Source organism: Centruroides sculpturatus, unplaced genomic scaffold (genome assembly GCF_000671375.1).
Source record: "Centruroides sculpturatus isolate CEXI.00-Female unplaced genomic scaffold, Cexi_2.0 scaffold356, whole genome shotgun sequence".
Lineage (NCBI taxonomy): Eukaryota > Metazoa > Arthropoda > Arachnida > Scorpiones > Buthidae > Centruroides > Centruroides sculpturatus.
The window spans coordinates 467661-492550 of NW_019384626.1; the positions used below are offsets into that span (position 1 = coordinate 467661).

At 25.0% G+C, this 24890-nt stretch overlaps 2 protein-coding genes across 2 annotated transcripts in view; both read left to right on the top strand.

Annotated features, from left to right (window-relative positions):
- The window catches only part of LOC111625635 (E3 ubiquitin-protein ligase UBR4-like), a gene marked incomplete at its 3' end in the record, with an annotated part of 184449 nt that overhangs the window by 35455 nt on the left and 124104 nt on the right, over positions 1 to 24890 (top strand). The window contains exons 15-22 of the mRNA XM_023368838.1: positions 10187 to 10305; positions 12219 to 12311; positions 12392 to 12533; positions 13542 to 13665; positions 15119 to 15221; positions 15532 to 15673; positions 19595 to 19674; positions 20636 to 20767. Coding sequence (XP_023224606.1) covers positions 10187 to 10305; positions 12219 to 12311; positions 12392 to 12533; positions 13542 to 13665; positions 15119 to 15221; positions 15532 to 15673; positions 19595 to 19674; positions 20636 to 20767 — 935 coding nt within the window. The remainder of the gene's footprint in view (positions 1 to 10186; positions 10306 to 12218; positions 12312 to 12391; positions 12534 to 13541; positions 13666 to 15118; positions 15222 to 15531; positions 15674 to 19594; positions 19675 to 20635; positions 20768 to 24890) is intronic.
- On the top strand, positions 2401 to 6560 carry LOC111625629 (protein purity of essence-like). The gene is made up of 5 exons (XM_023368833.1): positions 2401 to 2519; positions 2600 to 2741; positions 3851 to 3974; positions 5965 to 6067; positions 6378 to 6560. Exons 1-5 carry the CDS (start codon positions 2430 to 2432, stop codon positions 6528 to 6530), a joined length of 612 nt encoding a protein of 203 aa, XP_023224601.1. The 5' UTR covers positions 2401 to 2429; the 3' UTR covers positions 6531 to 6560.

Genomic DNA, 24890 nt, shown 5'->3' on the forward strand with positions numbered 1-24890 from the left:
TTTTAAAAATATGCAATTTTTGGTGCTGAAATGATGTTTATTTACTCAGTAACGTGTATTAGATACTTATCTTCTATTACACGGGGGAAGTCCTAAAATCAGTTAAAAATTGTAAAGACTAAATTGCATTATTGCCAAATATTTTAAATCAATTTTGTAAAAGAAAAAAGCCTTGATTTGATTTAAATTTATAATTGATAATCACAAATACGGTTAATTGACTTTTGGGCTATTCTGTATATGAGAGATAAATTAATAATTATTATGTAATGCAGTTGTATAATAATCGTATATAAATTAATAGAATAAATTTAATCACCTAGATATATTATTTTATTAATAGAAGAGATAAGCAAAATAATTTTTAGTAGAGTAAGTAAAAACTACTTTATATAATAACCGTTTGATTGCATCTGTTCGTTTGTCTGTTTGTAAGACATATCTTAGTTTTTAAGTCTATATACAAAATTCATTTATATAATTTTCCTCTATATTATTACTATTATACAATCGAATTATTATTATTATCCACAATGATAACCAAGTTGCAATAAACAATTAAAAACAAATAAATAAATAAATAAATATATATATATATTCTCAAAAGGATGCCATAAAAGATCTTTTAGTTTCATTGATTTAAAGATAAATTCAAAAATAAGGATATGTCTTTATGCAGAATATTAGAGAAAAAGAAAAACACTACTTTTATTTTTAAAGTAAAAGCAATGACAATGTAAATAGTAATTTAAATTATTTTTGTATGTCTATATGTTGCATTTTATGTTTGACAATGTAAAAAATAAAATTTTGAATTGAAATATATGAAAAGATTAGTATGGTATCAAATAAGGGTTTAGAAGTAAAGAGAAAAATAACGATTATACATTGTTAAGTGCAAAATTTGCAAAACTAAAATGCTCAAAATTATAGATGTCACATATTAACTGGTTGTTTTTGAAGCCTTTTGCTTCTTTAGGTTATTCTAATCATTTTTTTCTAAGTAGAATATTATTTTAAATTTTAACAAGCTAGGACTTTTTTATGTTATTGTTATGTCATATTTTAAAAGTTTTAAATTAAAAAGAATATTAAAAGCATGATGTTGGCATAATAATGTTTTATATATTTTCCATTTAGATTTCATTAAATAGGAGTTGCAGTGATATAATCATTTTGTAGTGATTTAATCCATTTTGATTGGTGACTTCCATTTGTATAAAGGCAAAATTGAGCTCCTCAGTAGTTTGTATTGGAAGTGCTCTTGCAATGGATCTGACCACTCTGGCACCTGCCTATTTAAATTTTTTATCCTTATTTTGAGCTTTCAGATAGGCTGTAGTTTTTCTGTTTTTTAGTAGGTTTATTTGATGCTCTTTAGATTGCAATTACAATGTTTGATAGATACTACTACAACATACTCTTTGGCAAAAAATTATTTACCCAGATAGAATTGTCTGATTACTGTAAAACTTGGCTTACAGCAATGTCTCAGACAGGTATGTAAATGATTACAGTTATATAGTTACAAACTAGAAAATACTACTGGTATGTCTTAAAATTTCTATTTCAATATCCTCTAAAAAAGGCTTATAGGAGCTCAGTGTTCAAAACTCAGATTTTAGATTCTAGAATCTCCTTGATGTGTAACTAACTTTTTGTCAATGAGTGTATTTTCTTTCTATGGGACCCTTTCCACTAACAAAAGATTTGTAAAATTAATACATATTGTTATTATAAATATATGTCCCAAATATAGTAAAAAAAATTTTTTTAATTAATTTATTTCTTTTTGATTTTTTTTTCTTAATATATAATCCCACTGATCTGAACAACCCCGTATAATTAGTTCATGACATTGGTGAGCATGCACTATATTTCTTAATACTTCATTCTGCAACTATTTTCTTTTTTAATAGTCATGATAGAAAAGAATCAATAAATATATAAATCAAATCAAAAATATATCAATAATTTCAAGATTATTATGATTAAGGTGTATTATTAGAACAAACATAAGCAAGTCAAAAATTTTTTCTTAAAATTTATATATACTGTGTGTATATTTCATCTATAATGGATCCTTATGGGATTGCATAAATTAGTCCATAAACCAAAATTTGTCTGTATTGTTGCTATGACTACTAAATTATTTTAGTATTATGGACTTTTGTCCATTTATAGTATAGACTAAATTTTTGAATTTTCCAATCAAGTAAACTTAGAAACCACAACTTAATGATCATGAATGTAATCTTCAGTTCCTGAAATTTTTTTCTAATGGTTACTTATAAAATAGTTTATTGTTGCAACTACTACCATAATAGATAATTTTCTTAAATACAAACAATATAGTGATAAAACTTTTATTTGTTTATTATTTGTAAATATTACAGCCCTAATATTGATTTTATTTTTTATTCTAGAATATGTTTTTGTCTCAGTTAAATATAAGTCCATGGAATCAGGAAACTTGGCCGTTACAAGTTTATCCTCGTACTCTTTCTGTTCTTGCACAAGTTTGTAATCAAGTTAAATTTTTGATTTTTTTATATATGCTTATTATTAATTAATTTTCATTCATAATAAATTTAAATAGATATTGATGTTAAGACAACAGAGAGAGAAAGATGATTTGAGAAGTGAAAGTGAACAAACATGTGTTTTAATATGGCAGAAATTACTGTACACAATAAAAAAAGCTATATTATCAACATCTCAATTTACTGAAGAAGGAGAAGGTAAATTTATCAGAATGAAAATATTCAAACATACATAATAATTTTGATTTGTTAGCGAGCCAAATTTAAAATATATTTTCAAATAGTTTTAAGTAATTGCTTTAACAAATATTTATTTCTTAAAATAATTTTTTAATATTTGTTATCTCATTGCAAAATTTTTTTGTTGTAAGCAAACTGGTTCAATTGAAGAAATTTTTAACTTTTCTAAATAAATAGAATTGTATTTTTCCCAATATATTTACATACATACTTTTAACATGAAATGAAAAATCAGATATATAATTCTTTAAGTAAGAGATTTGCAAAACGTTTTCAGTGAAATATCTTTATCATAAAAGCACTTCATTAAATATAGGATTTACAGTTACTTTTAATCAAAACTTTGTCTTAAAATTTCTCAAACTTTGGAAAAAGTCATAGATCAAACAGTTCATAAGTTTTTTTTTTAAATTACCATATAATTTTCTTTTGAAACAAAATTAGAAATATATGAACTATTATACTACTATTATAGTACTGCAAATCCTCACTTAATATCATTGACAGTTTTTTTGGAAACAGTGACATTAATCAAAATGACTTATATTGAAACCAATTTTACCATAGGTTAAATTATATAAGTGAGATATAATTTAGTTAATACTAATCTAATAGGATCATGTTTGCAACATAAAGCATTTATTTCCTACCTCACAGAATCAATTTTACTGTTTTAAAGAGAATTCAACAACAGTAATTGTAAATGATTGTAAATGTAAATTGTTTTTTTTTTCAATGACATTATAATGGAAAAATGATAAGTGAGGACTTTTTATACTATGTTGTAATAGTCAGTGTAAAGAAAATATCCTATTACCTTACATGCAAATGTTTATATTTTCAAAAAATTTTTTTTCTATTTTTTAAATATATTTATGCAATTGAAGAATGTAAGAATGTAATTGTTACAAAATTTTTAAAAGAAATTAATATAAATAAATTATTAAAAATTTTTGTGTTTTACAGATATTAACGTTGAACATGCTCAATTNTAAGAATGTAATTGTTACAAAATTTTTAAAAGAAATTAATATAAATAAATTATTAAAAATTTTTGTGTTTTACAGATATTAACGTTGAACATGCTCAATTAATGCTTTTTCTTTTCCACAACATTCAATTGATGCAAAAGAAACATATATTATTGCTGACAGCCCAAACAATAATTGATGTTGCTGTAGTAGTTCAAAGGTAAATTTATATGAATTTTGTAGCTATTTTTTAAAAATAAATTAAATTGTTTATGGATGGAAATTATACATACAGTGGAGTCTGCCTATTGCAATCATTTTAGGATTTGCCTATATTGGTAACAATATCTGACTGATAACATTAAGCAGGATAAGTAAATAAAACTACAACTCAATAAAAATTATGGTATTTTGACTCTGATATTAAAAAGATGTTAAAAACAATTAAATATGTATAAACTTGAACAGTATTATTACTATTATTATTAATTAATTTTCATTCATAATAAATTTAAATAGATATTGATGTTAAGACAACAGAGAGAGAAAGATGATTTGAGAAGTGAAAGTGAACAAACATGTGTTTTAATATGGCAGAAATATTTGATTTGTTTTATTTTACGTTTTATTTACATTTTATATAAGATTATTTATATTAAATTAATCAAGCTGAAAGTGTTGTAATTCCAGATGTTTGACATTTATTAACATTTTATTCCCTTGTGGTTATTGGATATTTTTCTCATTTGTATTTATGTATATGAGTACATACATACTCATATATACATATACTCATATACATAGAGCAGAAATTAAGAAAAAAAATTAAGTTAGAAATTTTAATTCTTTTATACTAAAAATTACCAATTTAGTATTCACATTTATTTTAATATTAATAAATCAAGCTATAAAAAAACAATTATATCATTAATNTAAAAATTATGGTATTTTGACTCTGATATTAAAAAGATGTTAAAAACAATTAAATATGTATAAACTTGAACAGTATTATTACTATTATTATTAATTAATAGTAATTCATTCAGTGTTATTTGCTTGCTTTTATTGTCTTTAACAAATAGCATATAATTGAAGTAAGAAATGACAAGCAATTTAAATTGCTGTAATGCAAGCAAATAAAAATTAAAACTGCGTTTAAAGTGCTGGTTAAGACTGAGATTAGACATTATTACATGCATGTTGAGGGCTATATATGTAATGTTTTTGTATAAATAATTTAAGCATACAATTGTTAGTTTCAATTCATAATGGAAGTTAGTATTATTCATTCTGCCAATTTATTTGATTAAGTTCAATGAGGAGCAACTAGTACAAAAGACAGTTTATATAGTTTGATAAGTTCAAAAAATCGATGACAGTTTTTTTATCTTGCCTAATCCTAAAATATAAAAATATACATACTAGGTATAGTAGTAAATCTGTCTATTTGGATTTTTTTAGATTGATAAAACCTACTGTATACTGTGTATTATATTTATGAATTGTAATAAATTTCACATATTCACTAGAAAATTATTTGTATGTTGCAGTGTACAATAACAATAAATAATTATGATTTTATCTTTTATCAAGTGTTGAATTAATAAGTGGCAGAGTGATAGCAAATCAAACTTAACAGAATTTAGTGAATTTAGTGTAGCAGTTCCTTGCTGCCATTGGACTATAAAACAGCCTTTAATGTTTTGAGCAATCTCTTTTCTAATGTTCTTAACTTTTCTATTTGAATAAAATTCTGGGCTTTGTATAAGTCAGTTTATGAACATTGTTATTTTTAATTAAACCATTAAATAATGCATGACGGATATTTTTACGTACCATAAAATACACTATTCAATGATATGATATATAATATATAGGCCACACTCAAAATATTATAATACAAGTGTAGATAATGCATGATGATAATGGATGTTTAAATAAATTCTGACATTTGTGAATTTCTTCAAAATAGTTTGAACAAACTTTGAAAAATAGCTTAGATCATAATGCTGTTTGGATATTATCGGTAGGATAGACATATCTTACTGGTAATATGTCATACTAATATTACTGTTTAGGAAAGTGTAAAAATTAATTGTGCTTTAAAATTAACATTTAAATATTTTCAGGCAGATATCCATATTTTTTTGTATTGTTTAGTTTAATACTAAATTGTGTGTGTATGTATATATTTATTTTTATTTTTTCAGTTGCATGAAAGATTTTCAAATATTGTATTTAGCAAGATTACTGTTGTTGTTTGAATATATGATGAAGAATCTTTATGATGCTCCACCATCCCTAATTGAACAAGTAAATGATGGATGTTTCATAATCAAATAAAATAAAACATAACTAAATTAATATTCTTAGTACATGTAATTTTAATAAGAATTGTTTATTTGAATTTTTCATTATAGATGTAGGTCTTTATAACAATTTTTTATTAAACAAATATTCATTTTATTATTTAATTTTTAAAATTAATTTTGAGTTTTTTAAGTAAATTTTCAATATTGCTTTATTTTGTTATAAATTTTAAGTAATATCAAGTTGTTCTTTGTTCAGTTTTAGATATATTTAAATTTAAATATTTTAAAATATATTAAACTAACTTTTACAGATTCAAAAAAATTTATTTACTATTCAAAATCTGAGCATATCTTCAGAAAAAGATAATACAAAAAGAATGTGTAAAACTTATTTCTCTTGTAAAGATGTGGAAGATAACTATGTTAAAAATCTGTCAAGTGATGAACTTCAAAGTAAGTTTTGAGTAAATTAAATGTATTTAAAATTACATGTAATAATTCTGGCATGTTTGTTGCTCTACAGAATTGTAAAAAAATATTTTTATATAATTTAAAGAAATGTATTCATGTATATTATATTCAAAGTATTCAATTTAAATTTAATTAATAAAATCATTAATAATATATAATTTCTATAAATATAATATTACTGATGATATTTTCTTCTTTCCTTAAAGTACAATTTCCTAATACAGGCATACCTCATTTTAAGGCATTTCCAAATATGGCACTTTTCATTTATGTTCATGTTTATTATTTTTGGCACTTGCCTTGCTCTTAAAAGGGCTTTTCACATTTTTCTGTATATTATTTTTTACTTTTGTGTCTTTTTAAATAGCACTATAATAGTACAAATGATTTTAGGCTTTTATAAGCACTGGCAAGTGAAAAAAAGGATATATTTTGTTTCAAAGTAATACTTACTTTATGGCAGTGGTTTGGAACCTAGCACACTGTTTTAATGAGGTATGCCTGTGTTTCTTTTATTATTTCATAAAATAATAAAACTGCATATTAATATCAATATAAAATACTAACATTAAGAAATGAAATGAAAAAAAAATTTATAATTTTCATTCTGCTGTTGACTTACAACTGTCTTATTATTATTAAATTAAATAACAGCTAATTTGTCTTTAGCCAATATGTTACAAATTAATTAAATATTTTAAATTGTTATTTAGTTTAGTAACTTCAAATTATTTATTTATCAGTATTATGTAAAACAATAAACTAAATTTGATTTTGTTTATAGCAATATAATTATTAATTTTTTTACAATTTTTTTTGTTTTATGTGAAATGAGTAAAATAAGTTTTTAGTCTGAGAAATCNAGAACTCATGGATCTTGGTTGTCATTTAAATTTGTTATTTGTTACATTTTCTGTGTACTGTTTTCATACGAAGCACATCTGTGTTGTAAAATTTTCTAAATTTTAGTGATGAATTTAATGATGACATTTCAATGAAAATGGAATAAAATTATTTTTTTAATATTCATTTATGTTAAAATTTTTATTTGCTATAATAGATTTTCTGTTTATGTAATGTAATTTGTGATTTATATACTTTGATAGAAATAATTCAGTTCACTCAAAATCAGTTTCAGCTTTTGATAAATTTGTGTAATTGATTAAATTTAATTTAAAGAATGGTATAAGAATTCCTATCTCCAAAAATTTTTCACAAAATTAGTATAACTTATTTTTCTTATTTTATTTTTTTCAGAAAGTCAATGTTTTCCATGTATGGTTTTATTTAAAGGCATTGTTATTTTTACTAATATATTTGAAATTGTTTTTAATGCAAATATTTCATTATTCATTGAGAAAATACAATTTATTATATTACTAAAAGGTGTCTAAAATTATTTTAAATTATATTTTCACTATTTCCCCAGTTTTAATAGTTATAAATAAGTCAATACAGTAATCTTTGAACTGTTAATGTAGTATGCATAAGACATACATAATTTAGACAAATAAAACTAAAATAATATAAGTACAGAAGTGAATGAAACATTTGCTAAAATACCTAATTTTGTAATCTGCTTATTGAATAATGAAATTAGTTTTTGTATTTTCTGAATATTATTACATGTGTATATTTAAAGTCATGCTGATTGAATTTAAGTTTACAATGATTTAATCAATGTTTTTATTTAATTTCAGTTAACATAATTTAGTTATATTAATTCAAAAAATAAAATTCATTACATTAAATTCAAATTGTTTATAATTTAATTACAGATGTAGTCTGGGAGAATCCCAAATGATAGTTTTAGCTGGTATAATAAAAGACTTAGATAAAGAAACTTCTCGAACTGATACTGGTGAGCTAATTTGTTCTAAATTATAATTTTTAAGTTAATTATTTAAATTTAAAATTTTTAATTTATTTCTAATTATAATTTATCTTTCTATATGCAATATAATAATCATTCTTGAAGCAAATTAAATATACATAAAATGTAAATAATGTTACCTTAATAAATATAAGCAAGAAATATTTACTTCTTAATTGAAGTTTTTAGACTATTTACAAAAAATTTAAAATTTTTTTCGAGTCTATCTTTTTAAATCCTTTATACACCACCACAGAAGTAACAGTTTTTTAAAAATTTTGCTTTGAAGAAAAACTTCTAATGAAGAAAATACTTCTAAAACAAGGTAAAAATGGGTAGAAAAGTCCACAAAGTTAAAAAAGATCAAGTGCCAGCCTTTTCTTGTAGGTTCTGACACTTTTTACATTAAAACCATAATGAATTCTTCATACCATATTATTTTATCCACTTTTAAACTGCTTCCGGCCCTCTAGTGGTAGTTACAAGAAATCTACATGATTTGCATATAATTACAATTTTGTGACTTTTAAGTGCATAAAATAATATGGTATGAAGAATTCATTATGGTTTTAATGTAAAAAGTGTCAAAACCTACAAGAAAAGGCTGGTACTTGATCTTTTTTAACTTTGTGGACTTTTCTACCCATTTTTACCTTGTTTTAGAAGTGTTTTCTTCATTAGAAGTTTTTCTTCAAAGCAAAATTTTTAAAAAACTGTTACTTCTGTGGTGGTGTATAAAGGATTTAAAAAGATAGACTCGAAAAAAATTTTAAATTTTTTGTAAATAGTCTAAAAACTTCAATTAAGAAGAAAAAAAATATATTCTGAGTTATCACAAAAATTGTAAGAAATATTTATGTTAATATTTTTTGCTAATATATAGTTTTTATACTTATATTTGAAGGTTTTTTTTTACAAATGAAAAAAGTGTATTTTGTTTATACAGTAGAGCCTCGAAAACTCGGCACTCGATAACCTGGCACTCCGGATAACTCGGCCACACCCTGGCAGGGCAAAAAAATCCTTAGTTAATTAATTTTCATGATAAAGACAGCTTTATGCCTCATAAAGTATTTTTCTGAGGTCTGTCTTATCAGGTAAATTACTGTACACAGTGTATTCATTAATTTTCATTTTCATGTAGTAAAGGCTCTATGCCTTCATAAAGGACATACTTCTCCTTTGTTTAAGGGTATTTGGGCAGTTTATTCTCTGTTGTATTCTCAAGTAAACAATACATACAAGTACAGTACAGTATTTTCTGAGGAAACACTCATACTTATTTTTTTAACCCCATTCCCTGGCATTTTCACAAACTCAGCCACCCTTCGGTCCACATTAGGCCAAGTTTTCGAGGCTCTACTGTATCAGTAAGTATATAGTTGTAATTTGATTTGTTTTATTTTACGTTTTATTTACATTTTATATAAGATTATTTATATTAAATTAATCAAGCTGAAAGTGTTGTAATTCCAGATGTTTGACATTTATTAACATTTTATTCCCTTGTGGTTATTGGATATTTTTCTCATTTGTATTTATGTATATGAGTACATACATACTCATATATACATATACTCATATACATAGAGCAGAAATTAAGAAAAAAAATTAAGTTAGAAATTTTAATTCTTTTATACTAAAAATTACCAATTTAGTATTCACATTTATTTTAATATTAATAAATCAAGCTATAAAAAAACAATTATATCATTAATTGTATTTTATTATATTTCAGACTAAAAATAATTATATTATATTGTTAATTAATTTTAGGTACAATAAGTATTTATTTTGGACCAGTTGTTGGACAGTTGTATGATGAATTTTCTCAGTCATTGTCTCGGTTTGTTCACAATGTTTTAGCAACTAAAATGATTCCAGATACATTACAAGTAAGTTTTTAGCCTTCATACAAAATAAGTAAATAAATTAATTAATTAAAAACAAATAAATAAATAAATAAATATATATATATATTCTCAAAAGGATGCCATAAAAGATCTTTTAGTTTCATTGATTTAAAGATAAATTCAAAAATAAGGATATGTCTTTATGCAGAATATTAGAGAAAAAGAAAAACACTACTTTTATTTTTAAAGTAAAAGCAATGACAATGTAAATAGTAATTTAAATTATTTTTGTATGTCTATATGTTGCATTTTATGTTTGACAATGTAAAAAATAAAATTTTGAATTGAAATATATGAAAAGATTAGTATGGTATCAAATAAGGGTTTAGAAGTAAAGAGAAAAATAACGATTATACATTGTTAAGTGCAAAATTTGCAAAACTAAAATGCTCAAAATTATAGATGTCACATATTAACTGGTTGTTTTTGAAGCCTTTTGCTTCTTTAGGTTATTCTAATCATTTTTTTCTAAGTAGAATATTATTTTAAATTTTAACAAGCTAGGACTTTTTTATGTTATTGTTATGTCATATTTTAAAAGTTTTAAATTAAAAAGAATATTAAAAGCATGATGTTGGCATAATAATGTTTTATATATTTTCCATTTAGATTTCATTAAATAGGAGTTGCAGTGATATAATCATTTTGTAGTGATTTAATCCATTTTGATTGGTGACTTCCATTTGTATAAAGGCAAAATTGAGCTCCTCAGTAGTTTGTATTGGAAGTGCTCTTGCAATGGATCTGACCACTCTGGCACCTGCCTATTTAAATTTTTTATCCTTATTTTGAGCTTTCAGATAGGCTGTAGTTTTTCTGTTTTTTAGTAGGTTTATTTGATGCTCTTTAGATTGCAATTACAATGTTTGATAGATACTACTACAACATACTCTTTGGCAAAAAATTATTTACCCAGATAGAATTGTCTGATTACTGTAAAACTTGGCTTACAGCAATGTCTCAGACAGGTATGTAAATGATTACAGTTATATAGTTACAAACTAGAAAATACTACTGGTATGTCTTAAAATTTCTATTTCAATATCCTCTAAAAAAGGCTTATAGGAGCTCAGTGTTCAAAACTCAGATTTTAGATTCTAGAATCTCCTTGATGTGTAACTAACTTTTTGTCAATGAGTGTATTTTCTTTCTATGGGACCCTTTCCACTAACAAAAGATTTGTAAAATTAATACATATTGTTATTATAAATATATGTCCCAAATATAGTAAAAAAAATTTTTTTAATTAATTTATTTCTTTTTGATTTTTTTTTCTTAATATATAATCCCACTGATCTGAACAACCCCGTATAATTAGTTCATGACATTGGTGAGCATGCACTATATTTCTTAATACTTCATTCTGCAACTATTTTCTTTTTTAATAGTCATGATAGAAAAGAATCAATAAATATATAAATCAAATCAAAAATATATCAATAATTTCAAGATTATTATGATTAAGGTGTATTATTAGAACAAACATAAGCAAGTCAAAAATTTTTTCTTAAAATTTATATATACTGTGTGTATATTTCATCTATAATGGATCCTTATGGGATTGCATAAATTAGTCCATAAACCAAAATTTGTCTGTATTGTTGCTATGACTACTAAATTATTTTAGTATTATGGACTTTTGTCCATTTATAGTATAGACTAAATTTTTGAATTTTCCAATCAAGTAAACTTAGAAACCACAACTTAATGATCATGAATGTAATCTTCAGTTCCTGAAATTTTTTTCTAATGGTTACTTATAAAATAGTTTATTGTTGCAACTACTACCATAATAGATAATTTTCTTAAATACAAACAATATAGTGATAAAACTTTTATTTGTTTATTATTTGTAAATATTACAGCCCTAATATTGATTTTATTTTTTATTCTAGAATATGTTTTTGTCTCAGTTAAATATAAGTCCATGGAATCAGGAAACTTGGCCGTTACAAGTTTATCCTCGTACTCTTTCTGTTCTTGCACAAGTTTGTAATCAAGTTAAATTTTTGATTTTTTTATATATGCTTATTATTAATTAATTTTCATTCATAATAAATTTAAATAGATATTGATGTTAAGACAACAGAGAGAGAAAGATGATTTGAGAAGTGAAAGTGAACAAACATGTGTTTTAATATGGCAGAAATTACTGTACACAATAAAAAAAGCTATATTATCAACATCTCAATTTACTGAAGAAGGAGAAGGTAAATTTATCAGAATGAAAATATTCAAACATACATAATAATTTTGATTTGTTAGCGAGCCAAATTTAAAATATATTTTCAAATAGTTTTAAGTAATTGCTTTAACAAATATTTATTTCTTAAAATAATTTTTTAATATTTGTTATCTCATTGCAAAATTTTTTTGTTGTAAGCAAACTGGTTCAATTGAAGAAATTTTTAACTTTTCTAAATAAATAGAATTGTATTTTTCCCAATATATTTACATACATACTTTTAACATGAAATGAAAAATCAGATATATAATTCTTTAAGTAAGAGATTTGCAAAACGTTTTCAGTGAAATATCTTTATCATAAAAGCACTTCATTAAATATAGGATTTACAGTTACTTTTAATCAAAACTTTGTCTTAAAATTTCTCAAACTTTGGAAAAAGTCATAGATCAAACAGTTCATAAGTTTTTTTTTTAAATTACCATATAATTTTCTTTTGAAACAAAATTAGAAATATATGAACTATTATACTACTATTATAGTACTGCAAATCCTCACTTAATATCATTGACAGTTTTTTTGGAAACAGTGACATTAATCAAAATGACTTATATTGAAACCAATTTTACCATAGGTTAAATTATATAAGTGAGATATAATTTAGTTAATACTAATCTAATAGGATCATGTTTGCAACATAAAGCATTTATTTCCTACCTCACAGAATCAATTTTACTGTTTTAAAGAGAATTCAACAACAGTAATTGTAAATGATTGTAAATGTAAATTGTTTTTTTTTTCAATGACATTATAATGGAAAAATGATAAGTGAGGACTTTTTATACTATGTTGTAATAGTCAGTGTAAAGAAAATATCCTATTACCTTACATGCAAATGTTTATATTTTCAAAAAATTTTTTTTCTATTTTTTAAATATATTTATGCAATTGAAGAATGTAAGAATGTAATTGTTACAAAATTTTTAAAAGAAATTAATATAAATAAATTATTAAAAATTTTTGTGTTTTACAGATATTAACGTTGAACATGCTCAATTAATGCTTTTTCTTTTCCACAACATTCAATTGATGCAAAAGAAACATATATTATTGCTGACAGCCCAAACAATAATTGATGTTGCTGTAGTAGTTCAAAGGTAAATTTATATGAATTTTGTAGCTATTTTTTAAAAATAAATTAAATTGTTTATGGATGGAAATTATACATACAGTGGAGTCTGCCTATTGCAATCATTTTAGGATTTGCCTATATTGGTAACAATATCTGACTGATAACATTAAGCAGGATAAGTAAATAAAACTACAACTCAATAAAAATTATGGTATTTTGACTCTGATATTAAAAAGATGTTAAAAACAATTAAATATGTATAAACTTGAACAGTATTATTACTATTATTATTAATTAATAGTAATTCATTCAGTGTTATTTGCTTGCTTTTATTGTCTTTAACAAATAGCATATAATTGAAGTAAGAAATGACAAGCAATTTAAATTGCTGTAATGCAAGCAAATAAAAATTAAAACTGCGTTTAAAGTGCTGGTTAAGACTGAGATTAGACATTATTACATGCATGTTGAGGGCTATATATGTAATGTTTTTGTATAAATAATTTAAGCATACAATTGTTAGTTTCAATTCATAATGGAAGTTAGTATTATTCATTCTGCCAATTTATTTGATTAAGTTCAATGAGGAGCAACTAGTACAAAAGACAGTTTATATAGTTTGATAAGTTCAAAAAATCGATGACAGTTTTTTTTATCTTGCCTAATCCTAAAATATAAAAATATACATACTAGGTATAGTAGTAAATCTGTCTATTTGGATTTTTTTAGATTGATAAAACCTACTGTATACTGTGTATTATATTTATGAATTGTAATAAATTTCACATATTCACTAGAAAATTATTTGTATGTTGCAGTGTACAATAACAATAAATAATTATGATTTTATCTTTTATCAAGTGTTGAATTAATAAGTGGCAGAGTGATAGCAAATCAAACTTAACAGAATTTAGTGAATTTAGTGTAGCAGTTCCTTGCTGCCATTGGACTATAAAACAGCCTTTAATGTTTTGAGCAATCTCTTTTCTAATGTTCTTAACTTTTCTATTTGAATAAAATTCTGGGCTTTGTATAAGTCAGTTTATGAACATTGTTATTTTTAATTAAACCATTAAATAATGCATGACGGATATTTTTACGTACCATAAAATACACTATTCAATGATATGATATATAATATATAGGCCACACTCAAAATATTATAATACAAGTGTAGATAATGCATGATGATAATGGATGTTTAAATAAATTCTGACATTTGTGAATTTCTTCAAAATAGTTTGAACAAACTTTGAAAAATAGCTTAGATCATAATGCTGTTTGGATATTATCGGTAGGATAGACATATCTTACTGGTAATATGTCATACTAATATTACTGTTTAGGAAAGTGTAAAAATTAATTGTGCTTTAAAATTAACATTTAAATATTTTCAGGCAGATATCCATATTTTTTTGTATTGTTTAGTTTAATACTAAATTGTGTGTGTATGTATATATTTATTTTTATTTTTTCAGTTGCATGAAAGATTTTCAAATATTGTATTTAGCAAGATTACTGTTGTTGTTTGAATATATGATGAAGAATCTTTATGATGCTCCACCATCCCTAATTGAACAAGTAAATGATGGATGTTTCATAATCAAATAAAATAAAACATAACTAAATTAATATTCTTAGTACATGTAATTTTAATAAGAATTGTTTATTTGAATTTTTCATTATAGATGTAGGTCTTTATAACAATTTTTTATTAAACAAATATTCATTTTATTATTTAATTTTTAAAATTAATTTTGAGTTTTTTAAGTAAATTTTCAATATTGCTTTATTTTGTTATAAATTTTAAGTAATATCAAGTTGTTCTTTGTTCAGTTTTAGATATATTTAAATTTAAATATTTTAAAATATATTAAACTAACTTTTACAGATTCAAAAAAATTTATTTACTATTCAAAATCTGAGCATATCTTCAGAAAAAGATAATACAAAAAGAATGTGTAAAACTTATTTCTCTTGTAAAGATGTGGAAGATAACTATGTTAAAAATCTGTCAAGTGATGAACTTCAAAGTAAGTTTTGAGTAAATTAAATGTATTTAAAATTACATGTAATAATTCTGGCATGTTTGTTGCTCTACAGAATTGTAAAAAAATATTTTTATATAATTTAAAGAAATGTATTCATGTATATTATATTCAAAGTATTCAATTTAAATTTAATTAATAAAATCATTAATAATATATAATTTCTATAAATATAATATTACTGATGATATTTTCTTCTTTCCTTAAAGTACAATTTCCTAATACAGGCATACCTCATTTTAAGGCATTTCCAAATATGGCACTTTTCATTTATGTTCATGTTTATTATTTTTGGCACTTGCTTTGCTCTTAAAAGGGCTTTTCACATTTTTCTGTATATTATTTTTTACTTTTGTGTCTTTTTAAATAGCACTATAATAGTACAAATGATTTTAGGCTTTTATAAGCACTGGCAAGTGAAAAAAAGGATATATTTTGTTTCAAAGTAATACTTACTTTATGGCAGTGGTTTGGAACCTAGCACACTGTTTTAATGAGGTATGCCTGTGTTTCTTTTATTATTTCATAAAATAATAAAACTGCATATTAATATCAATATAAAATACTAACATTAAGAAATGAAATGAAAAAAAAATTTATAATTTTCATTCTGCTGTTGACTTACAACTGTCTTATTATTATTAAATTAAATAACAGCTAATTTGTCTTTAGCCAATATGTTACAAATTAATTAAATATTTTAAATTGTTATTTAGTTTAGTAACTTCAAATTATTTATTTATCAGTATTATGTAAAACAATAAACTAAATTTGATTTTGTTTATAGCAATATAATTATTAATTTTTTTACAATTTTTTTTGTTTTATGTGAAATGAGTAAAATAAGTTTTTAGTCTGAGAAATCACACAATACTAAATAAGTTCTTTCTATAATCATTACAACTTCAGTCTATTACAAGTACACTGATAACCATAATGGTCAGTCACTGTAACCTAAGCAAAAGCAAATTATATTAAAAAATATTTTTTACAAATAGAAATTGGTACATATATAACAAATGTTAAATAAATTAGTTATTTTTAAATTATATTTTAAATTATGTGATGATAATACAGTATTTTTCAATAACTTTTACTCTTAAAATAGTTTGAAGTCCATGCTTTGAGAGAGAAAATTATAGAAACTAATGAAAACTATATTTCAATAAAAAATTGATAGATAGACAGAAGGTAATGATAGTGATTAATTACCTTCATTATACTTACATTATACTTACAACATTTTCTAGACATGTCATATATATCATGCCTATTATAATAAAACATAATATCAAAATGCAAACTGTCATCACAGATGAACTACTATCATAGATATGATACATTTATTTAACACTCACACACACACAAATAGAGTATTCTATGATAGATATAAAAATTATATTAAAAAAACAATTCATTACAACAAGCAACATATCATATTCATAATAAACAATATTTCATAAGTATATCCAAACATTTATAATAATTAAGTTATCTGCACCGAAGAGTATCAATAAATATATATATATATAGAAATCATAAACTTTATTATATAAAGTACTTGTCTTCTGTGTCCTAATTTTTTTTACAAAAATATTTTTTTTCCACAGATGTCATACTGCATATACTACATAAAAGTTGAAACATTAGATCCTAACAATATACATGTTGTATTACAGAAAGCAGTAGTAGTAATGTCATATAGAAACATTTCTGATATACTGGTATAGATAATATATATTAACATATAATGGTGGTTTAGGTATCTGCCCTGTTTTTGGTCTGGTTTAGGATATAAAACTGATATGAAGTGTAAAGTATTCACAGAATAACTCCAGGATTTCATACACATTTTAATAAATGATAAATAAAAAGTGTCACTTGAATTACAATTTGAAATGAAAGAACATAACTTGAAGTTTTTTTAAATTACATTTTGATATGCTCTTCAGGGCCTTGCAAATACTAAGTAATATTGTATCTCTTCCCATGTCTCTGCCAACATATTGAATGTGATTGTTAGTGGTTGGTTATTCTCTCTCAGATGGTCAGGACTGCTAATCTGCTCTGCCTACACCATATTCTTTATTTGTTTTGTGTGGGAACATATAGTGTTATGTTTGGACTCCAAGATGGCCAAGCAATCAAACCATCCCTACCAATTCACTTATTAGAAAATGTACAGTCTGAAATCATGTGAACATGATTACTGAAGTAGGGAAGGGTCTTTGTATACCACATGGTAGTCATAGAAACCCATATTTCCAAAATGTGTTGTGCTAAGACTTTTGTGGACCTTGTTCACAGGAAACTGATTGATTTTATTTTATCTTCTGATATGTATGGCCTTTCAGGCAGTTTCACTTTTAAAATGCTCCATATCTTTAAAATATTGAAACTACTGATGAACGTTCTTATCTGAAGACACTTTACTGCCATACCTCACAATAAAAATTTTGTTGAATAGTAACAACAGATTTAGTTTTGTAGAACCAGATCACATATTGCCCTTTCTACTAGAAGATCACAGTGGAAGACACAACAGTGCCACCATAATGTTACTTTACTCAATACCATGTATACCAAAAAACTTCTTGAGTTTTTGAAGACACTGAAACATATTTCTAATATCTCAGATATTAACTCTAGGATTTCAAAAATTTATATTATTTTATGAAGACCCTGTATTTATACCATAATATTTTCATTGTTTTGTCAAAATTATAAATTTCTGATGTAATTACAAGAGCGTTTCTGTTGTATTTACCATTAGATACCCATCTCTACACTATGAAGAAAACGATTTTTTTTAAAACGATTTTGCTGTAAAATTATTTTTACAGCAAAAGTAAACATAATTTATTATATTTAAGCATTGTTAGTAAATTTTCTTGCATTTTATTTTGATAAAACAATGATTTTATGATGTTTTAACATCAGTTAGTTATAGAGAGATGATCAAAAGCATTCGGGTTTTAATAGGTTAATAATTTTAAATATTTATTTGTGGTTATTTTAAATAAAATTAAGTATGCTTTAAAACACAAATGCATTTTGTAAACTAATACAGAATTAAACCTAGTTGTATCAACATTGCATTTGTAAACAGTGCAAAAAAAATGTATCATTCTACTGTATGTTAACATCAATGCATTACAATTGATGGACATTGTATTGAGAAAAAAATTAGATTTGTTTGTCTTTTATATTTTATATATCAGTTAATAAAATATATTCAATCTGTATACATGTATCAATATAATATTTGAATTAATCTGTAACATTTTGTTGCATAATGCTTTTAATGACACACAATGCCTATTTGCATACTAAATAAAAATCACAAACACTCATATCAAATTATTAAATACATTCAAATTGTCTACAAATTATGATATTAGATTAACTCAATTATTAATTTTGAAATACATTGGAAAGCTGATTGTCTGAACTTGATAGGACCAGTGATCTTTTGGATAAACATAATTTCAGATAATCTAGAAACTCATTCATTTTTGTATTCTGCATGAACTAAAAATACAGTAATGCACTTATTGTATTTGAAGTTACATTAATTTACTTAAAATCTAACATTATGTTATATATGTACTGTACTGTACATGGCCTAGTTTCACAGTACTACAGTTGACAAATGACTTAGTGATTTCCTGTTATATGGAGAGTTTGGTCTCTGTGTATTATACTCTGTGGCATGTATTGTACATTGTTCTATGTTTCGTTTTTATTCATTTATTTTTTGCAAACCATTTGGATAATTAAGTTTATGTTGTTGAGTGTATCTGATGGTTTATTTATTTATTTTACTTTTTGTCATACTTAACATTTTGAGGATACATTGCTTCATATTAAATTTAAGATTATATAATTATGAATACTTTTTTCTAGGTTCTACTGTAAAACCAAGATTTTATAATCTCATGTCTGTTGAAATTAATAATCAAGATTCCCCAAAGTTGGATGGATTTGTAAGTAATGTTTTACTTACATTGTTAATTTAATTATATTTTTATTATTATTTATTACATTCAATGGAGAATTCAGTTAAGTGAATAAATAAGAATTTTATTCAAGATGTTCTGATGGAAAGTATAGGCTACTTATTTTGTTGAAATATTAGCTATAGAATAAACGTTTTATTGATTTTGGATTGATGATCACACTATGTTGCAGTCTTGAGTTCGGAAACTAACCATTTGGCGTGGCACAGCTTGGTCTTTGTGGCCCTTGTGCCAAGAAACCACAACCAACCAACCAATGTTGCAGTGATGTCAGTGATTATGTGACATTCATACTCAAAGAGGGAATTTCTTTTAAGTTGCATTTTAAAATATTTTGGCAAATGGTGTATTTTAAACTTACTTCATTAAATTTAAACTTTAAAAAAAGATAGCTGTATTGTGTCACTTTTATAACAAATTTTTAAAAAATCTTTTCATAGTGACCATGTGACATTCTATTATTCAATCGGAAGTAACAATCTAGAGAGTCATATTTAGAAAGTGGTATCACTAATCTAACTAATGTACAGTACATACAATTCATTTTTGTTTTATCAATGTGGAATTAAAAAGACTTGCTATTTTGTCAAAAAAAAAAAAAAAATGCCCAAGGGAAAGTGTAAGGGTAAAATTGATCAGGTAACTTCTAGATTTAAAAGAATAAGAACTGAAACCCGTGAAGGCAGTGAAGTCTGACTTGAGGAACATTGAGTAAAAATGGCTTTGTCAAGGGCTGCAGAAACAGCATCACAACATCAAGCTCAACTTGAAGCTCTTCTCTATTCTTCAATTTCTATTTTCTCATAAAAAATATTCTATCATGCTTGACAGGAGAATTTATAGTTTCTTCACAATAGTAAACAAATTATTGTTGTTTATTAGTAATTTTAAATGAAGTAATTAATTTTTATTTTTTAATATATTTCAGGCTTGCAGTTTTATTCTTGGAACTGCTGATGTTTTGGAGTATAAAAAATTGTACAGTTCCATTAATCTTATTCTTAATGTAGCAGCTCAATGTGATCTATCTGGAAGAGAGTCAGAACAGTTATCTTACCTGGTAATAAATTTTAAATATTAAAATTATTTCATTTATGGAAATGAATTTCTACAATTAGTTTATTAAAACAGATATTATTCTACTTAAACATTTTATAGTATTTTAATATTAATAAAGAACAATTTATTCAAATTGTTTTAAAATTTTCAACAAGTTATTTGAATTTGACTGTAGTATAGGATGGTTGCAAATGGCATTTACAGTTATTGCACTTTTTGTTAATTGTAAAATCTAAGTAATATTTGTTTTGGTTATTATTTCTTTCTTTTTCTTTTTTTTTGTTGTTTCTTTGGTTTTTAAATTTTTTTCAGGTTATATCTATTCTCTCCTCTATGTTGATACTAAATTTCATGAAGTCATCTCCAGCTTTTAGTGAATGTTAACAGAAATGTTCTGTCTTAATATATCAATAAGTCTTGAAATATGTTTCAGAAAGATTTTCACTTTTATTTGTCTTTATGTTACTCCTTTTAATTTTGTCTAATCTTTATTTTTTAAACATTTTGTTGTTCTATCTTTGATAGATTGTTGTTATAAAAGTTTTCTGCTTACAGACTGTGGTGTCAAATATCAGATTTTACTTAATATCAAAGATGATCAGATAATGATACTTTAAGATTGCCAAATTTTCAGTAAAGGTTGGTTTGTGTTATGACAAGGTATAGTTCTATATTGCTCAATGGCAAGGTTGAATAAAGCTAACAATTCACATAAGAATATATTGTGCAATTGGTAAGTGAAATTCATTATAAGAATTGTAATGTTAAATAAATGATTGTTTAAAACATGTTAGGAGTGTGCATATTTAAACTGCTATTAATTATAACATTAATTTCAGTCACAAAAATTAAGCAAAGAAAGATGATGATGGAAAAAACATACCTAAAGTATGGTTTTAATAAATAGGGATAAGTTTTTCATATTGTTCATGATATTCTTATTTTATCTTCATTTAGTTAAATTCTTTCTTTGCTTAAATTCTTTCTTTAGTTAAAAGTGTATTCAATTGAAATAAAATTTAAGCTGTACACAATTGTAAAGCACTTGTTTTCTGTGAAAATTGATGTTAAGATGGTGAGCATATCATATTCAGGGTCCTTACAGACCTGGAAAGTCAGGGAATTCACAAATACTACAGAAACTGTCTGTCACTCTTGCACATTCAGATCAAAAAGGATCTGAACCAGTCTTTAAATTCAGTTCAGTGTAGAGAGGTTATGAAAATGAGTGACCAAACAAATTGCAAGATTTGTCGCACTTATATCTCGTAAACTATAAATGATGATCTAACAATTTAAATTTTGTTGAATAGGAGGGTTATGTCCTCCGTATTTAAAATGGTGGTTAGTGGGGGTTTGCAGCTATGTGTGGAGGGGTAATGATTGCGTGTGAACACCGAAAATGGTGAGGTGTTTGGGCAGCAAAACTTTGGATGGCAAAGCGCTAGGACGTTGACATTGAAATTTGTGTCGATTTGTACAGAACAACAGGATCTACAATAATATTTAGCAATAATAACCGATAAAATATAATTTGTAAAGTTAAGTTGATAACTGTGTGGGTTGAAGAAAATTTTCACAAATGTCGAAGAAATTGCAAAGGAAATATGAACAGAAATGTAAGAGACACATATTATTGGAAAGAAAAATTTTAAAGGAATCAGAAAAGCTTAAAACAACTAATGCCGAACAATGCATATTAAATAGAGAGCATAACAAACCCGAGTGCGCCACCTCTTGAAGTGATAGATATTGACTTGGGACTTGATTACCACCAAGACTTTATTCGTTCACACCTTATCCTTTTTCTAATAACACAAACACAGATTCATGCCTTAATCAATTGCAATTGTCCCCCATACACAACCCTCTTAATTTTTTTGACCTGCATGACATTTGATTAACTCATTACAGTCAATTAATGTTGTGGAAGGGGCAAAGAACTGTCAGTCGGCTTAACGATATTGTGTATGGGACATTTTGCAATGTTTGGTAGATCTCATGCAATTTATGTATTTTTATTTGTTGTATTCTTTGCTGCTGGCTACATATAGCATGTGGAGATAATAATTCTCTCAATTTTGATGTATTGATGTCTGTGATATATCTTGTCTCAAACTGCAAATTTTTGTCTTTGGATGGATGGCCCACGGAATTTCAAAATTCCACATTTTTTAGAAGTATATCAAACTATCACCATAGAGTTAAAGTCAGGTTTTCAAAAACACCATCAACAATGATCCACTTTCCTACCAAAACTCTGCCCTCCCACTGTAAATTTTGGGAACAGGTGGGAAGATATGTAATGACCATGTTGGACCAAAATAGCATGTGATAAGCAATTTCTCCTTCTCATGGAGTGTGTGATTTCTTCTGTTTAAATTATTTTGAAATTCCCACATCTTTGCTTTAAGAAAATTCAATTTTATGATGTGATGTGAGTCTTTTTCTTTTTTTAAGTAAAATTTACAAATTAAGTGTGTTTTTTTTTTCTTTTGTATGCTGTAGAAATGATGTAGCTAATTACATAATCGATTTTATGTAAAGTTTTCCATTTTTTGTAAATGAATAAAGTGTATTTTAATTCAAAAATTTATATAATTGTGTACAAAATGGGATTAAATAGACTTGGCCAAATATTGCGTAATGGAAAGAGGAAATGCAGTGATGTTAATAAGTCAAGGAATAATGCTGTTATTGGTCATGGAAAATCAGGAAATGTCAGGGAATTACGGATGGAATTACCTGTACAGACCCTGCATATTGTTATCCAATTTTAATCATGAATTCTGTCATAATGTGAATGAACTTCAATTTTCTCCATTTCTACAATTCAAATATTATAGCATCACATTTTGAAGTATACATAAAAATTAGAGAAATCTTAGAAAATGCTTTTCTTCAAGAATACATTTCAAGCTAAAATATTTCTAAAATACTTTAATATTCAAAAATAAATCAATAATTTTCTCTTACTACCTCACAAGTGTTTGTGAGTTTGAATAATTTGTAATTTATAGTTTTTGCTAATAATCAATTTTGTTGTAATTAGTAAGTTAAAATTGTATTATTTGAGCTTCATAATAATTATTGTTGTAATATATTTTTTGTTTTATAGTTGGAAAGTCCAGTACTAGCATTTCTAGTTTGATTTTTTTTAATGAACTCTGGTGCAAGGTTTGCTTCCATAAGTTTGGATCTTGCAGCATTAACAAATTATATTACAAATATATTAATTATAATGGATTAATTTGTTCTCCATAGAGAGGAAAAATAATGAAATCATAATAAAAATATATCAGTGACTGGAAGGCTTTAACACCAGAAAAAAACAGAAAATGAGAGCTGAGGTGATTGCTAACCCACATACTAGGCCTCCTGGCAGAGTTGTGTGGAATGCAAAAACGAGTGAGTGGTCACAAGGGAGGTTGCTGAGGTGGTTTAGACACATGGAGTATATGAGCAATGAATGACTGTTAAAGGGTGCATATGCTGGTGTAGTGTGTGGCAGGCAACCCAGGGGCCATCCACTGAAGAGATGGATAGATGGTGTGCATGATGCTTTGATTGCAAAGAACATTGTGAATATGCATGGTCAAAGTCAGCATAAATGTGTACGAAAGGCCTCAATGAGCATGTAAGAAGTGAGATAGGTATGTTTGAATCGAGCAGTGTAGAAGCAGCTCATTCACTCCCAACCTGAAAGGGAAAAGGCATGAAGGTATGTGTGTATATATAAAAATATAACACAGACATTAAATTTTTAAAATTGTTAGATTTTATGTATGGTATAATCTCGGTAATCCAGCCATTCATTAGTTTGCTATATCCAGTAATGCAACACTAGTCAACTCTGATATTATCAGCATTGTTGCCAAGTTATAAAAGTTTTCCACTAGTTCAAACTTCAGTTCTCACTGAGTTTGAACTCCTTCATAGTAAATGTGGCATGATATCAAATCTGAGCTTGAACATGATACTAAAGATTGTTAGGCTTGTCATTTTAAGCTGATCAAAAAATGTACAATATGTTATAACAAATTATTGTATAAATATAAAAGTTAATTCTCTGAAATTTTCTATCAAAAGTACTTGATGATCTACTAAATTTCTCATTAAATTTA

Excerpts from the sequence above, each read along its gene's own strand:
- LOC111625629 (XM_023368833.1), top strand. The coding sequence starts at position 2,430 with ATGTTTTTGTCTCAGTTAAATATAAGTCCATGGAATCAGGAAACTTGG. Across the intron at positions 3,975-5,964 it reads GTTGCTGTAGTAGTTCAAAG|TTGCATGAAAGATTTTCAAA; the intron begins GTAAATTTATAT and ends TTATTTTTTCAG. Across the intron at positions 6,068-6,377 it reads CACCATCCCTAATTGAACAA|ATTCAAAAAAATTTATTTAC; the intron begins GTAAATGATGGA and ends TAACTTTTACAG.